Raw genomic sequence first — 16575 nt, 5'->3', positions numbered from 1 at the left:
GTGGAGCCTAAACAAGCATCTTTTGAAAACGTTTACCAAGGGATTCGTACCTGCACTTTGATGAAATATCAGTCCTGAAGTAACATTTAACATGGATCCGAGGTGTGGAAATAAGACATAATTTAACTTAGGCTCTAACACTGAAGAAGAAAATGATGGAGCATACTTCCTTCTAGAAGGAGCAAACTTTTCAAAGCAGCACACACAGCAGGACTGACACGCCAGTATACAGCTGGAGGTTGCTAAATGTCCACTCTGCCACAGTCAGGCAGACAGTCTATGAATTATTCAATCAGTTGGTGAGTCAGAAATCACTCATGCCATCTGGATTACCCAGACAGTCTTTTTCCATTTGGAACACTGTTTTTGAGGGTCGTAAAATTCATGAAGTCTACTCAGTACTGTACGCGTTACTGCATCATATGCCAACAGGAATATGTGATTCTATTCAATCACACATAAAATATTGATTTTTTTTAAACAACATGCTAAGATGTGAAGATTGATTACAATTTAGTTATCAATAGGTAGTACAATTTCAAGATTCAAAATAAAGCAAATCAAAATGCTCTTCAGGGAGCATTGCCACCCCTCCCTTTAATTTTCTCTGTATCTTTACCGGTTTCTATATACATACAAATAAAGAAAAATACAGCAGGTTACATATACTATTCTGAACCTTGCTTTTTTCCCATTAATAGGTCTTGGGGATTTTTCGTTATCAGTTCATAGAGAACTTCATCATTCTTTTTTAAAGACCATGAAATCTGAATTTCTTAAGATTTTATTTATTCAGAGAGACACAGAGAGGCAGAGACATAAAGGCAGAGAAGCAGGTTCCTTGTGGTGAGCCTGATGTGGGACTCGATCCCAGGACCCCGGGACCACCACCTGAGCCACGCAGGTACCCCTTATATCTGAATTCAATTTTATTACATTCAGAGTCAGACCTTCATCTTTGTTTGACCATGGCCCACGTGTAATAAGTGTGTATGTGTGTGTATGTATGTGTGCATGTGTATGTTTGTGTGTTTATTTTTAAAAGATCACTGGGTGATCAGTTCACCTGTCAGTGCAGAGCCTCTTAGAAGCAGATGCCAGAACAGAATTAGACATACACGTGAAGGATAAAGGCCAGAGAAAATCGGAGTAGGTGGGGAAAGCCTCTAGGTCACAATACAGGTCTGAAACCCATGAAAGGAAAGAGGGAAGGAAGGAGGCTTGGGTAGAGGAGCCTCAGATTGCAGTGCAGCCCTGGAGAGTTTCAGCCATCAATAGGGAGCACAGGAAATGTCAGCCTGTCATAGGTGATGTTGAGAAGGAATGTCCAGCTCTAGCAATCCCACTGTCCTCCGTTATAAGGTAGGTGAAGCATGGTCTCAGCATGAACACGGCCAGGATCCAAAGGTGCAGCAAACTGAGGCTGCTGACCGATCTCCCTCCTTGCAGCAAGTCCTCTTGAAGGAAGATCTGAGCAGTGGCCGTGGCCACTACCATCTCTCCTTGCGTTGGGAAGGTCATCTTCTCCACGCACATTTGGGGAGCTCTCTTTTTAAGGGAAAGCTTAGAAATGGGAAGTTACTGGGACAAATAGAAGCCCCATCACTGTAGTAGGTCTTGGGGCTGTGAGTGGTTATCCTCTCCCTCTTCTTCTCACCCTTCTTAAATCCCCCTTACCCTGAGCTACCACAGCAGCAGCTTTTGGAGGTTTACCTGGTCGTGTGGCCCAAACCCTCATTCCTGGAAGGTCCAAACCTTGGTAATTCATGCCCTTCTCATGCTGAAGCTGTGCATCTACAAGGGGTCTGTGAAGTACCAGGAAGCTCCCAATGGAGCATCTGTGTTCCACACATATTCCCTTCTGTCCCCATTTTATAAAAGCCTTCTCCTGCTAAGAATTTGCAGTTCAACAGGATTTTCATTTTGTCCTCTTACAAGTGTTTCCCCACTGGAAGTTCCGTGGGGCCCAGAGTTACACAGAGAGAAAAAGATCATTGGATGTGATGTTGTGTGAGGTCCTCTTGCTTCCACCTCTTAGTTCCTGGAGCCTATGGGTTCTTTTTACGGAGCACATAGTGCTATGTAGAAGCTGATTTAGTGAATATACTGCATTCTGAAGGACACCAATCCATTTTTGCAGATTATTACCAGCAGACTGGAACTTCAGCTGTGCCTTCAGGAGACCAGACCATTCCATGAGGCTGGCTCCTCATGGATAACAGAGGCATGCTGTATGTAGTATGTAAGGCAGCATGTAATAAGCCCTATGGATCCCAAGGTCAGGGCTCACTTTAGGAACTCGTTCATTCTGAAGTAGGTCCCCTGGTCATTCGTGATGCTGTATTAAATTCCATGGCTATGGATCAAGTATCCTGTAAGCTCCTGAGTAGTGGTGATACTGGCTGAGTTCTGTGGGCATGATAGGGAAACCCATACCCAGAATAGGTGTCTACCCCTAGAGAGGATAAACCACTGGCTCTTCCGGGCTAGAAGAGGCCTAATGTATAGTCAACCTGCCACCAAGTACATAATGGTATTCTCAAGAACTAGTCTCTGTTGCTGGCAGGTTGGACATTCAGCAAAAGCAGTTACTAAATTGGCCTTGATAAATTTGAGTCCTTTCTGTTGGGCCCATGTATTACCTCCATCTCTGCTGCCAAGGCCACTAAGTTCACAGGTCCCTTGTTCCAGATCTAGGATGGGTGGCAAGGAAGGATGGCTGACATCAACTGGCTGAGTCCTTTTGTCTGATTGGGTTTTCAGTGCTTCCCTCCGGAAAGCAATGACATGCAACACAAAACTCTATACATTTAGCACCCATTCCCATGTCTCTACCCTAGAACTTCATGTGTCCAATCTTCCAGTCCTCTTCCTTCCAGGCTTTTCACTAGATGTCCAGGCTGTTGGCCATTACCTGGAAATCTATATACATTCCTACCTTATGCCAATTTTTTTTCCACACAAAACAGATGACCTTACCACTAACAGATGGCTTACCACTCACAACCCTGCCCCTTAGAAAGATTTTCCCCCATCTAGAGACTTTCAAGACCACTCCTGAGTAGAGCCTCCATTCATTTTCAGCTTCATCCACATACTGTGCCTTTCCATCTATAAAGCAAATGCAGGCTTCTCTTCCTTTTTCAGCTGGTTGTGCAGAACCTCAATCCTCCCCCAGGTGAGAGCTAAGGAAGAGGTGCTTAGTGCAACACCAGGGAACATGAGGGACTGGGCAACCAGTTCTGGTAGCTTACTCATGCCCTCTGTTCCCACTCAGACTGATTCTGGATATGCCGTGTCCAACCTACAGTACACTGCTTTGGGTCCTTTTGAATTTGTCTTGGCAGGTTCAACAAGACTGAGCTTATAATGGGAAATTCTAGATGGCTGGTCACTTGGTGTCCTATGGTCAAGCATTCCTTTTCTACCAAGGTCAGGCAGCTTACCAAGCACTGATTCTCAAAAAAGAGACAGTTCCCTTTTGCAGAGAATACAGCCTTGCTTCAGATCCCCCATAGACCTGCATTGTGATTCTTCCGCTGGGGCTTGCCATCATCTCCCTATTGTACCTTTTCTCACCTCTGACACCAAACACCCACAACAAAGGATCTGCTTGATTGTATGGTCCAAGAAGCAGAGTGTTTGCAGCACAGCCGGGGCTTCCTGCAAAACTCTTCCCTGCTCTGAGCCCTCTCAGTGCTGGTAGCTTCTTCCATCCATGTCACTTATCACATAGGCTGCAGCACTTTCTAAGTATGATCTGTGTTGCTTCCGGGACACAAGAGGGCTACCTTTTTTGTAGTAGATCCCACAAGACGCAGCTGGTTGCTTTTTACTTTGGAGAGGGCGTTCTGGGCAGAATGCGGCCCTGATGTGAACACCAGAACAGATCTGAAGTTGTGGGAGCCAGAGGCCACCTGCAGAGTACTCTCCTCACAGGATCTCTCTGAGGGGGACCAGAGGGGTGCCCTGCGTGGCCGGCCCCGTGGGGTGTTCCTACTTCTCAGTAAGCTGTACAAAGTGTTTGCCACGTGAAAGTAAAATGCAAGCGATGACAAAAATGCTAGAGCATGTTTAAGGAGAGGACGAGGATCTGAAGCTTCATCTGCAATGCAATCAGCATCTGAAGAATCCAACAAAGCTTCGAGGTGTGCAGGTCGCAGTGAACTGTGGATTGGGCCACCAATATCTGGCAAGGATAGAACACACCCCCATGTCATTCAGTCAAGGGATAACCTTTCCGATTACTGGCTAGAGTTGCAAATCCCATTCCAGAGCTCTTGGAGCCATTCAGTCCCCAGCCATAACCTACTTTTCTTTTATTGCTAATAATTGATTTTTCCCCCTCTCCTCCAGCTATCGGGTACTTAGAGGCTATTTACCCCTCCCTTAGTTATGCTTTCAGCAAACTGTGTGCCTCCCTTCTTTATGCAACTCATTTCAAAAAGGTTCACTCATCAATTTTCACAACTTTTAACATCTTAATACCAACGCTCCCATGAGCCCAGGGTGATGTGTGGAAGCGCTGAATAATTGTATTGGACACCTGGGACTAATATTACATGGCATGTTAACTAACAGGAACCTGAAGAAAAACTTTACAAAAAACCCAACACTTCCAAATACGCTCTTGTATTCCTTCACCACCTCCAACTGGTGCTATTTCCAATACTGAGTTGCCTCAGTATCTTCCTATTTTCAGAATAAATCACTCTTCTGATGCAGCACGAGAGAGAAGCACCCACCATCTTGTGTCACAGGCCTCAGGAGGTCTCCTGTCTCTCACAGTCACAGGTGTGGGTTCCCTTCATTCCCTCCCTCTGTAGGGTGGCTCCTCACGCAAGAAGGTCATCCTGTGTTGATGTCTGGAAGGACAGCCCTTCTACTTTATCCACAAAGCTAACAATATACCCATGATTCCTACAAACTATCGCAGCCCACAAAACCCCTCTGTCCTCTGAGCTCCTAGGACACTTGGCACTTATTCGCTGCTTGGAGCTGTCTCCCTTGCCCCTTTACTACTTGTCCTTTTTTTAAAAAAAAAAAAGATTTTATTTATTTATTCATGAGAGAGAGAGAGAGGGAGAGAGAGAGAGAGAGAGGCAGAGACATAGGCAGAAGGAGAAGCAGGCTCCCTGCAAGAAGCCAGATACAGGACTGGATCCCAGACCCCAGGATCACGCCCTGAGCCAAAGGCAGATGTTTAAACCACTGAGCCACTCAGGCATCCCTTATTTTTCTTTTTTCTACCTCCTGCCTCTTTAGAGATGCTTTATACCCTTAGGAGCAAGTTCTGAGCCTTCTACTTCTCTGTGTCTCCACACCTAACCCAGTGATCATATAAGCACGCGCACACAGGCACACATGGACACGCAAACAGGTGCACACATCCACTTTATGTTTTGCTTCAATTACTGGAGTTTCCGCACAGACCTGCAATCCACTCAGTGCCTTCAAGCTTACTGTCTCTTTGAAGTCTCCCTTTAAGCTGTTTTTATCTTTGTCATTGTGAGAACTTTCCTGAAACCCTCTATGAGCCTCATCATTGGACACATATGCTAAGTGCACGTGGAGCCCTGCCCATTAGGAAAAGTAGGCAGAGAGCCACAGGGACAGGTCATGGGAAGAAACCAAAGCACTACCCTTGAGACTTAAAGAAAAGGCTCAGCTGGTGTTTTTATATCTGAATTAGACTATTTCTAAATTAGACTCTTAGCCCCTTAGGGCAGGATTGCCTAGTTGCGTAAGATAAGCCAACAAGTATCCAGCAATTATACAAAATTCTGGTCCCAAGAAGCTAATGCTTAGAACACAAAAGACAGCCTAAAATTAAGGAGACTAGAAAGGGATCAGAAGAAGAACACACAGGGAAGGAGACCGCTGAAGAGGTAGGAGAGCAAGAGGGTGAGCAGAGGTGACAGACATGGGTTTTTCAGAACCTAAGGGAGAGAAGTGCTCACAAGGGTCAAATTCACAGCTGTCACCAGCAGGACAGACACTGAAGAGATGCCATTATATCTGTCAGCCAGGAGGTCCCTACTGGGTACATAAGTTTCACCAGATTAGTGAGGACAGAGCCCAAATTGAGTGGCATGAGAACAAGAGCTAAGATATACGAGCATATATGATACATGAATATATACGATACTTGAAATATATATTACACGAATGTAATATGCTTTCGAGGAGGCCAGCGATCTTGAGAAGAACAAACAGAGGACTTGAGGTGAAAGCAGGCACCAAGAAATTAGGGCTGTTTTTATGTGGAGGACATAGAAGCGTGGTTGTTGGATGCAAGAAATTACAGCATATTCAAGTGAGAGAAGGAACTGACCCCCGGAACAAGGAGAGGAAAAAGGATATCCATTATCTTTTCCTCTGGGATGGAGTGGTGGGGAAAGGAAGAACATAAGAACCAATGATAAGTTCCAGAGAGAGGAAAAAGAGGGATGATGCTCCTGAGTTAGCTCTTCTCCTCTTTAGAGAGAAGACAAAGCCTCTGCTCAGTAGGAAAGAGCTGGGCTGCATAGAGTTCAGGTGATAGGCATCCGGAAGTTGCCTGGGAAGAGATCTGCTGTGTGTGTGTGTGTGTGTGTGTGTGTGTGTGTGTGTGTGTGTAGGGATTAACGTAAGGCTGGCCCCCAGGGTTTGCTATGGCAAACTGGTAGCTGATGTGACTGCCTCCAGAAGGGGCTTCCTATGAGCAGGGGATGGGAATTGGGGATGGGGCCGGCACCAGTTCACTATAGAAAGCACAGTGTGATAGGGCCGGCAGGCAGGGAAGGGCTAGGACATGTAGCATATGGAAGAAGTAGAGATGGCAAATTGATGGCCTGTTCAGTGACTGGGAAGGCCAGAGAGTGTCAACAAAGAGTAGTACTGTAAACTTCCAGTTTTCAGAGGTGGCCTACATCCTGGTCCTTATAAGGTCCAGGCTGCATCATGACACTGGGAAAGACAATGGGCGGGCAGGATGAATCTCCTCAGGACAATGACAGGAAACAGCGTGCAGGGCAAAGAGGGCATGAGCCACCAGTCCTGGATGAATGGGGGAGTGACCTAGATGGAGACAAGAGTGGACCACCAGTGGAATGAGTGCACCATGCAAGTCTCAAAAAGGAGGCACTACTGAACAGCTGCCAGAGAGAGCAGAAAATCAAGGATTATTTACTTATTGACTAATTTATTTCTAGCTTTTGACCTGCCCCAACTGGCTGCTAAACTAAACATCTTCTCTTGGATGTATTTCTGGATTTTTCTCCTCCTTTAGCGAACCTATCTTCCCACTTCTGTAATTTACTCTTCTTCCTCCATTTCTTTAATACTAGACAGAAGCATTACCATTCATCTGGCCAGCTACTCTTAAAAATAAGAAATAAAAGTCACCTTCACTGCTCTCCATACAGCCTGCTCTCTCTCCATTTGAAAGCTCTCATCCTTGCTCAATAAAGGACAGTATTAAAGAGAACCACCTCTACAGTCAGACTAGGTTTGAATCCCAGCTGGATTGTCTACCTGGAATGATCGTGGGCACATAAACGTCTTAAACCTTATTTTCTTCTTTGTAAAAAGGTTATAATACCACTATTTAATCCCATGGGTTTTTATGAGGTTTAAATGAATTAATGCATGTAAAGCACTGAACACTGAATCTGGAACTCAGGAATTGCCTTCTAAGTTGTCAAAACCATTAATTTTGGAATTAACGGTCTTAATTAATTCTTCCTCTTTCAACATCAAGTTGTCCTCAAAGCTTATAACCATATGTCTTTTGTACTTATTGTGGATAAATTTCTTAAATCTTTATGAATGTTTTATTACAAATGTGCTAGTAATAATTTTGATTGGCTTAACCCAGTAATTTTAATTGTATGAGCTTTTTTACACACCTTGATGCAACACACTTAAGACAATAAACACCCACAGATTAGCTTTTGTCATTTGTAAATTTTTATCAAGAATTTCAATAATTCTAATACTTAAATGAACCGAAGTCACTGAGACATTTTTAAACATGCCTTCATTAGAAAATACTAAATTCTAAGCAAAGCATCCTCATCGAAAGGTTGCTACTAGACATTCACTCTCAACAAGGCTTACGTTTTGTTATGAAATTTTGGAGAATGGAAGCCTAGAATAGCTGAGTTTTGAGCATGGGAAAAAGAAAGTGCTGGAATGGTTGTCAGCCCCTGGGCTTCAATGGCCTCCCCCACCCCACCTGTCAAACCAACATTCACATTCTCTTCTTACTAATCCCTTCTTAAAGCTAAATTCAACTCCCCCTTATCCAGGGCAAAGGTTCAGAGTAAGAGGGAAAATAAGGACATGACTAACCCTGACTGGTGAATTGCAACATTATTCCACTGCCTACTATCTTCTATGCCATCATCCTCGGCACCTCTTCCTCCTCTTACTTCTCTTTCTCAGTCTTCTCCAACCATTACCACTGAACGTGAAAACTTACATGAATGCAACATTCCATTGTGATGGCAGCAGGTAAGTAGAGGCAGGGCTTGTACGGTTACTATGCCAAAAGTTCTAGAAGCTACCAAAAATTCAATACTAATTTCCTCCATGAAGAGAGCCAATGGCAAACTCAGGTTAGGATTACAATTTCTTAAAATTTACTATCAGATATTTGGTGTATCAGGTATCTTCTTCTTTTAATGAAGATGCCTTCCAAAGAAGACATCTATTATGGATAGCAAGAGACAGATTAAGAGATAAATGGCCCTATCTTTCATGTTTCCCAAATCTCCATATTCTATCTATGATGATGTGCGTGGATCCTTTGTCCTTTGTCCACCCACCACTGGCAGGACTAGACATCCACCACAGAAGCCAACCTACTCTGTGCTAGTTTATTTCAGAAAATCCATCATTTGCATGAGAGCTCACTAGGGAAAGTTCAAAAAAAAAAAAAAAAAAAGTTTGCACCGTGCTTGCAAACAAAAACTTAGCCCTGAAATATTCAAATATGGATCCTAACATGTAGGGGTGGAGATTAAAAAAAAAAAGAAGAAGATGATGATGATGATGATGATGATGATGATGATGATTGGGACACCTGGGTGGCTCAGTGGTTAAGCGCCTGCCTTCAGCTCAGGGTGTGATCCTGGAGACCCAGAATCGAGTCCCACATCCGGGCTCCCTACATGGAGCCTGCTTCTCCCTCTGCCTATGTCTCTGCCTCTCTCTCTGCCTCTCTCTCGCTGTGTCTCTCATGAATAAATAAATAAAATCTAAAAATAAGTAAATAAAAGAAAGAAAGAAAGAAGAAAAAGGGAAAAGGACAAAGGTTATTTCATGAAAAAAAGTTAAAAAAGAGGAAAAAAAGATGCTGGTTTGAGCAACCACACTGTTTTTCACATCAAATAAAACCCCAAAATAAATGGCAATATATCCATCTATGCTAGCTCCTGATCCTGGTATATCCCATAACAGAGAAATGGAATTATGGTTCATCAGCAAAGACCTGGGCCCTCGTTTTCCCAGTGGCCTAAACCAATCCCTAGTCCAGGACAAGATGCTGAGCAAGATGCGTAATTATTTCAGGCCACTAGGGTAAGCGCTATTCCTGGCAACTCTGCAGGCAGTGCCATGGACGAGGGTTTCTAATTCTCTTTGGTGATTTGGTTCTGTGTAAACTGAGATTTTTTCTTTCAGTATTTCAGCCAGATAAGCAGGAAAGGCCAGCTCCAGTCCTGAGATAGAGCCAATGAAGGTCCATTTCATTCCTTTTTTTCTGCACACTTTAGTCTATTTTTCCCCTGCTCCCTACCCTGACACCCTGACATCAGATCATTTTTATCTGATTATCAAATACCTACTGAGACAAACTTTGGCAGCCTCCGCTGCTCCCCCAGTCATCCAAAAGCCTCTCGGCCTGAGGAATATGGTGCACGAATCCTCCGCAAAGCAGTGTCCTCAACAGGCCAACCTCAGACCCCGGGCTATGACCACAGAAAGGTGTCTCCCGTGAGTATTTTGGGGAGACCAATGCTTGGTTTCACCAGAGGCAATACTGATTCCAGTGCCTATTGCCAAATCTCTAATTCTTGGCTCCGCGCTGTACCAGCACATACTCAAGTTACTATCGCACGTAGGAAGGGAAAAACAAATCTTATCATTCCCATTTGGCAGATGGTGAACTAGAGGTTTGCAAGTTTAAAAGAGTTGCCTAAAGTGAATTCAGCAGCACAGCGTGGTAGCTTGGAAAACAGCTCAGCTGACACCTGTCCCCAGTTTTTTAGGTCACTGGCTTTTTGTAAGTTTAGAGCAGTGTTTAACTTACCGTATTCCTCCTTGACATCTTCTATTTACTTCGTTAAGCTGTGGATACCAGCGGAGAGGTACCAGGTGTGCATTCCCGACACTTACAGGATATTCACAGACTGAGCCCTCCGCCTGTTGGGTACAGAGGCCCTCCCTGGCTGCAGAATGTCTAAGGTTGTCGGGAGAACAAACATTAGGGGCTCCGATGCGAAAGGAAAGGGCATATACCCCTGCAAAGGCAGATCAGAAAACCCCCTCTTCATTATCGCAAATCAAAAGCTGACCGAGTTAGTTTGTGCTTTTTCGACTTCCATCGCTCTCCCCCCGGATCTTCATTAAATAAATGCAAACACATGTGCTTAGAAATGGGTAGGTGTAAAAGAACATTCTGCACAATTATATCTAGGCTGCCAGCGATTTACATCACATGCATCCATATATCCAGGAGATGTGAATGCACGGTGACAGCTGAGCCTGACAAATGCAACTACACACCGCATGCAGACCAGCCCGCATTCAGGAGTTTTCCCTCAACACACACGTGGTCGCTCTTACAGGAGCTTAACCACGTCGATAAGCCCCAGACAGGGGGCCAGGAGCCCGGCCGCCCGCGGGCCGCCCCCACGCAAGCAGCCGCGCCTCGGGTGCAGGCGGCGGTCCTCGCGCGTCCTGGGCACGCTCGCCCTCCCACCGGCCTCCCACGGGCGAGCACACGCGCGGCCGCCGGGGAGCGCGGGGAGCGCGGGGAGCGCGGGGAGCGCGGGCCCCGGGGCGGGGGCGGGGCGGGGGCGGGGCGGGGGCGGGGCGGGGCCGGGCCTGGGCGCCCGGGGAGGGGACGCGGGGCGGGCGCGGGGCGGCGCCGGGCTCACGTGGGCGGGCGGGCGCCGCTGAAGGTCCGCTCGGGAGCCCGGGCTGTCCTCTCGCGCGCGGCGCTGGCCGGGGCGGCGGCGGGGAAGGCGGCGGCGGCGGCGGCGGAGGAGGAGGCGGCGGCGGAGGAGGCGGAGGCGGCGGAGGAAGGCGGCGGCGGCGGCGGTGGCGGCGGCGGCGGCGGCGAGAGCAGAGGGGAGGACGGGGGCGGCGTCGGACTGGAGCGCAGCGGCGGCGCTTGCTGCCCGGGGCGCTGTCGTGAGCTCGCGCGCCGGGCCCCCAGCCCCGAGCTACACCCTGCCGTGCCCAGCTCTGCCCGCGTCCGTGCCCCCGCGGGGAGCGCGCCGGGGCTGCCCCCCGAATGACGGGCGGAAGGTTCGACTTCGACGATGGCGGCACCTACTGCGGCGGCTGGGAGGAGGGCAAGGCGCACGGGCATGGCATCTGCACGGGGCCCAAGGGCCAGGGCGAGTACTCGGGCTCCTGGTCGCACGGCTTCGAGGTGGCCGGAGGCTACACCTGGCCCAGCGGCAACACCTACCAGGGCTACTGGGCGCAGGGCAAGCGGCACGGGCTGGGGGTGGAGACGAAGGGCAAGTGGATGTACCGGGGGGAGTGGTCGCACGGTTTCAAGGGGCGCTACGGGGTCCGGCAGAGCCTGTGCACCCCCGCTCGCTACGAGGGTACCTGGAGTAACGGGCTGCAGGACGGGTACGGCGTGGAGACCTACGGGGACGGAGGTGAGCGGCGTCGCAGGCGGCTCGGCTGCCCGCGGGCTGGTGCGGGGGGCTCTGCCCGGGCCGCGGGGAGGCGGGGAGGCGGGGAGGCCGGGAGGCGCACGTGTCCGGAAACCCGCCAAAACACCTGGGGGAGCCTCCCCCGGCCCCCCACCCCCCGACGCCCCGCGCCGGCGTGCAGAGGCGGCCAGAGCGCGCGCGGGGAGGGGAGGGGGGGTCTGACCCGGTTCTTGGAACGGGCCGCGTGTGCGCCCCCGGGGGAGCGAGGCGTGAGTGCACCTGGCCCGCGCCCGCGCTGCGCTGCGCTGCCGCCGGGTGGGCTGGGCGGCAGGAGGACGCTGTCACTTGAGCCCGTCACATTACGTTCCTGATCCCTCCCTCTCCCGGCCGGGTTTGAAAACGCCTCTCCCGGGGAGTTAGAGCGAACGCCCGGGGCTCGGGAGGCTGGCGGCCGGGGCTGACCGCTCCCCGGATTGGTTTCACGTGGAGTCGTATTTCGCTTCTGGTCCTCTAGTAGCCTAAAGATAGAAGCCAGAACCCCATAACTAGGATGTAGGGGAATTGTACCTTATTTGGAGCGCATTTGGGAACCTCCTAGCCATGGAGGTGGAGCGGCCACCTGATGCAGGTGGGGCTCACAGACTGAGGGCTTTTCCCTTCCCGGTTTCCATTCGGTTCCCCAAAGTAGTGGTTTTTCCATCCAAAGAACGGTAGTCGCTGTTGATCTGGAGATCTTTGGGCAAGTTACTGGGGAAATGTCTTAGAAGTGAACAACGAAGTCTACGTTTTAAGAAATATTCTCGAAAGATGACATTCCTACAGTTGCTAAGCCAGCAGCCACCGTGGAATCACCCAGTTGCACTACGGTCTATGCCCTCGACCTGGCTAGCTATAAACAAACTTCACTTCATATTTAACAATGTTGCAAAATAAATTGTGTATGTGATAGGGCAGGGTTCCTTTTTTTGTTGTTTTTAATTAGGAAAAGTAGCCATTATTGAAACAGGTGTCAAAACCTGATGAATGTACTTGCGTAATAAGCAGAGAAGGATGAATGGCTTATGGTTTGGCAAAATACATTTTTCTGATTATAAACATAATCATAGCTGAAAAGAGTTAGGGAAGGCAGTGTCAACTTTTGTCATTACACAGCTCGGAGTGGAAGGGTATTAAAAAGATCCAATAAAAGTTTCTCCAGCCCACTGCAACCTCAGGCCACTACTTCTACAGAAGCTTATACAATTTATATACACTTCACTTAATCAGAACACTCGGGCTATATTTCAAATGCAAAATGGTAGGATTTGATAAAAAGGACATCTTTTCGTTCTATGGTATAAATAGAGGATATGATTCTCATGGATTAAAAGGTGGGGGGAAAAAACTTCCTCTAATCCTTTTATATGGGCTACAGGAGTCTTGAGTCTCACAGTAGTTAATTAGGGCCCTTAAATGTTCTGAATGGGCATATAGTGCCTTGGCTGACAGCCCTATAAATATGTTAGCTTGTTACTGGATTTTATTAGAGGCCCTAGGTCTGTAATATAACTAAATTCCATGCGCAAAAGTAGAATGCAAAATTTCTCTTTTAAATGTGCATATTACAACTTCTTAAGACTGAGGATCGTTCTCTTCAGTTTGGGAAAGTTAAAAATAAGTCATAAATAATAAAGTCTTCTTTTAGAGTTACTACTTACTAAACAAAATCTCTTGGTTCTAGAGGATTCGTTACACTTGACAAATTACATTTGCACTTAGCAAAATAGTTTATATATAATATACATATTATATATATATATATATATATATATATATATATATATATATATATATATATATGGCACAATAAAGATCCTCTATGTATGTGTTCTAGAAGCTCAAATAAGTGACCAGGATGACTTTATGGATAATCTGCCTTCTGATGTAAAACTAAATTTAAAAAAATTTTTAAATTTTTGGCATCACCATGGAACTGTGGTTTTCCTTTTCTACCAACTACCAAAAAAAAAAAATCAAATATGCTACCAATTAGGAAGGAAAAAAAAAAAAAAAAAAAAACAACCTTGAATGTCTTCTCTGTGCTAGTTGATTTTCTGCTTTCTTTCAGATGCCACTCCATTTAATTCAAAAGTCCCTAAAGTGGGGAGGTCTAAGTAGAAGTATATTGCTATAACTTATTTTATATAAGGTTTAGCCAAAATAGGAAATACCACCTTCCCTATTCTTACTTAAGAATTCGTTTATTTTTGTCTCTGTGCTACCACAGGTCCATCCCTGGGCACTCTCTGTCAAATTTAGGGAAAATCTGATTCCATGTATTTTGTGACAACATTAAACTAGATGACTAAGGAAGTATTAATTCCAGGTGAAGAGTATCACCTGACTTATTAATGATTGTGTGTGAAGTGTTGCCAAAACTGTCTGAATATTAAGAATAAATTAGTACCATACTAATGAAATCCTAATCTAGGTGCCCAGAATTTTTTGCATAAAGTCTAATCTGCTCTACCTCATTTTTTTCACCAGTCATAAAACTATTGAAAATATCTAGGAAGACACATTGCTTTATTAACTATGTGCATACTTGCATATACCCATTCATAGCACATAAATATAAGTTTGGCATAGCACAGTCTACATTTGACTGGAACTCATTCTGAACTGGATGCCTTCCACTACAAGATTGTGTAGTTAAGATGGCTATATCTAGAAAACCAGCTCCCAGATGAAAAAAAATCATAGAACATAATTTAAGACAAAACCTGTAAAAATAATTTTTACACTTGTGAAAGATACATCTTTGAGGAATGGAAAGGAACTAATTAGAACTTAAGTTGGACAGCAGGGAGAAGGTTGGAACCCACCTGCTTCATAAAAAAAATAGAAGCCCTTTTTTTTTTCTAAGTTCATTGACTAAACCTATTTTAAATTTCAGATGAACTACTAACAGTTTGACTGTAAATTGGTTTTTAGCAATCCAATGGAGGAGGTCTTCCATATACTGTGATTTAACAAAATAGCATAGGAACGTGGCCAATGCTGTTGTCCCTACCCCCTTCCCTGTTTGACAGTTAAGCAGAGACCTAAGCTTTCTAATTACTGCTGTTGCCTTAGACTGCTTGGATTTTCAAACACCACTTATTTGGAAATTGTAAATATTCGTCTTATTTTTGGAGATACCAGTTTAAGGAAACTACTTGTTAATTTTCCCTCACTGTTCATCATTTACTAAGATGGTATGGTTGCATTTTCAAAGTATAAAACATATCAAATAGCACCATTGGAAACTGTCCTTGCAAAAAACAAGGGTTTTTTTTTCAGTACACGTTTTTTTAAGTCAGGTTGTAGAACTTTTATCTTAGAACTTCTATTTTATCTAGGCAAAGGGAAAATCAGAGTTGAAATTTCCTAATTTAATTCCCTTCCCTGTTAAGGTGGTGGTTATTTGGAAATGACTAATATTCAGTAGGAACCTTCTTAGCCTGGGATATTGTATATGACTATCTTATCCTTTGGGGTTTAGTCCTTTTGAGAATGCTATCGCCTACCTACCTCCTCAGTAGTTCATAAATGTCAGATTAAGACTTGTACGTTTACCCAGAATAGGACATCCATAGTACCAGACCTACTTAGAATTTCATTGTTGTCTTGCTGTTGTCTGCTTATCGGACCTCTATCAGACTAAACAGAGAATGTAGTCTTGAAATTTGTCAAAACTTTTGATTTTGGAGCTATTACACTTTTAAATGCAGTGAAATAATCAGCCCCTATTAACACAATGATATGAAACCACTAGCATATATAGCTCAATATTTAAAAAGTAAATGGAAATCTGTATGTGGCAATATAAAATGAAAAGTGACTACAAGGTATGTCAATATAATCAGATACTGAAAGAGGTCAAGACAGACTCTAACCATGATTTATTTTTTTATGATATTGTGAGTTACTCTGAATAATACAGAAATAATTATATCTTAAAATTTCCATAGAGCTTCTTCTGGAGGATACTATAATTTAAAATGTGCCTTTAATTAAAGGAAATTGCCTTGACTTTGAAAAGAAAATTCTAAGTTCCCTAATTTTACTCTTTTCCTAAGTTCCCTAATTTTAATACTCAGTTTTTCCATGCGATTATTTAAAAAGCCACACCAGCTAATTTGTTTAATAGAAAATTTAGCTAATTTATTTAATAGAAAAACATACTAAGCACAAATGCTTTAGATTAGAAATTATCCTATTCCTAGAAAGACATAATATTCATTGAAAAAGCGATCTGGTGTCAACAGAGTTTTAAGGGACATTGTCAAACACACGTTTGCTCTGAGATGTGAATTCTATACTATTAAGAGTGGAAGTTTTATTCTGGCCTTATCTCAGTTTTTCTAGAGGTAAATAGTATATTCTTTTGAGCCACCAAAGCTGTTTACTATAAAGTCATCAAACACTTAGAGACCACAGGACACATAGAGCCATGAGACTGGAAATTTTATGTTTGCTTAGGAGGTAACCCCTGCCCTCAGAGTGCTTCTAGTCTACAACGTGTTTCAATATGTAGTGGCAGGGACTAGGGAAATCCATGAAGAAAATGGCCAGGAGAAAGCAGAACGTTGGCAAGTAGTAGAGGACAAATCTTAAACCAGTTCACCAGGAAGTACAAAATAAATTGCCCATTTTTTTTTTCATAATGGTTCAC

The 16575-nt window shown here is 45.0% G+C and overlaps 1 protein-coding gene and 1 long non-coding RNA gene across 6 annotated transcripts in view; one reads left to right on the top strand and one right to left on the bottom strand.

Moving 5' to 3' along the window:
• Nucleotides 1-772: 772 nt before the first annotated feature.
• LOC125754009 (uncharacterized) lies at nucleotides 773-10746 on the bottom strand. The gene is made up of 2 exons (XR_007407174.1): nucleotides 10295-10746; nucleotides 773-4189 (listed from the first exon to the last, which is right to left on the bottom strand). It is a non-coding gene; the product is annotated as an uncharacterized LOC125754009 (long non-coding RNA).
• Nucleotides 10747-11358: 612 nt separating this feature from the next.
• JPH1 (junctophilin 1) overlaps nucleotides 11359-16575 on the top strand; it is an 84067-nt gene continuing 78850 nt past the window's right edge. For 3 of the 5 annotated variants that reach the window (XM_025478036.3, XM_025478034.3, XM_025478032.3), the window contains exon 1: nucleotides 11359-11882. In XM_025478036.3, the coding sequence (XP_025333821.1) occupies nucleotides 11504-11882 (379 nt within the window). In that variant the 5' untranslated portion in view covers nucleotides 11359-11503. The remainder of the gene's footprint in view (nucleotides 11883-16575) is intronic. The other 2 variants (XM_025478035.3, XM_025478033.3) reach the window with 1 other exon arrangement.

Source organism: Canis lupus, chromosome 29 (assembly GCF_003254725.2).
Source record: "Canis lupus dingo isolate Sandy chromosome 29, ASM325472v2, whole genome shotgun sequence".
NCBI lineage: Eukaryota > Metazoa > Chordata > Mammalia > Carnivora > Canidae > Canis > Canis lupus.
Note: the sequence above shows the minus strand (reverse complement) of the source record. Positions and strands in the feature narration are given on the sequence as shown.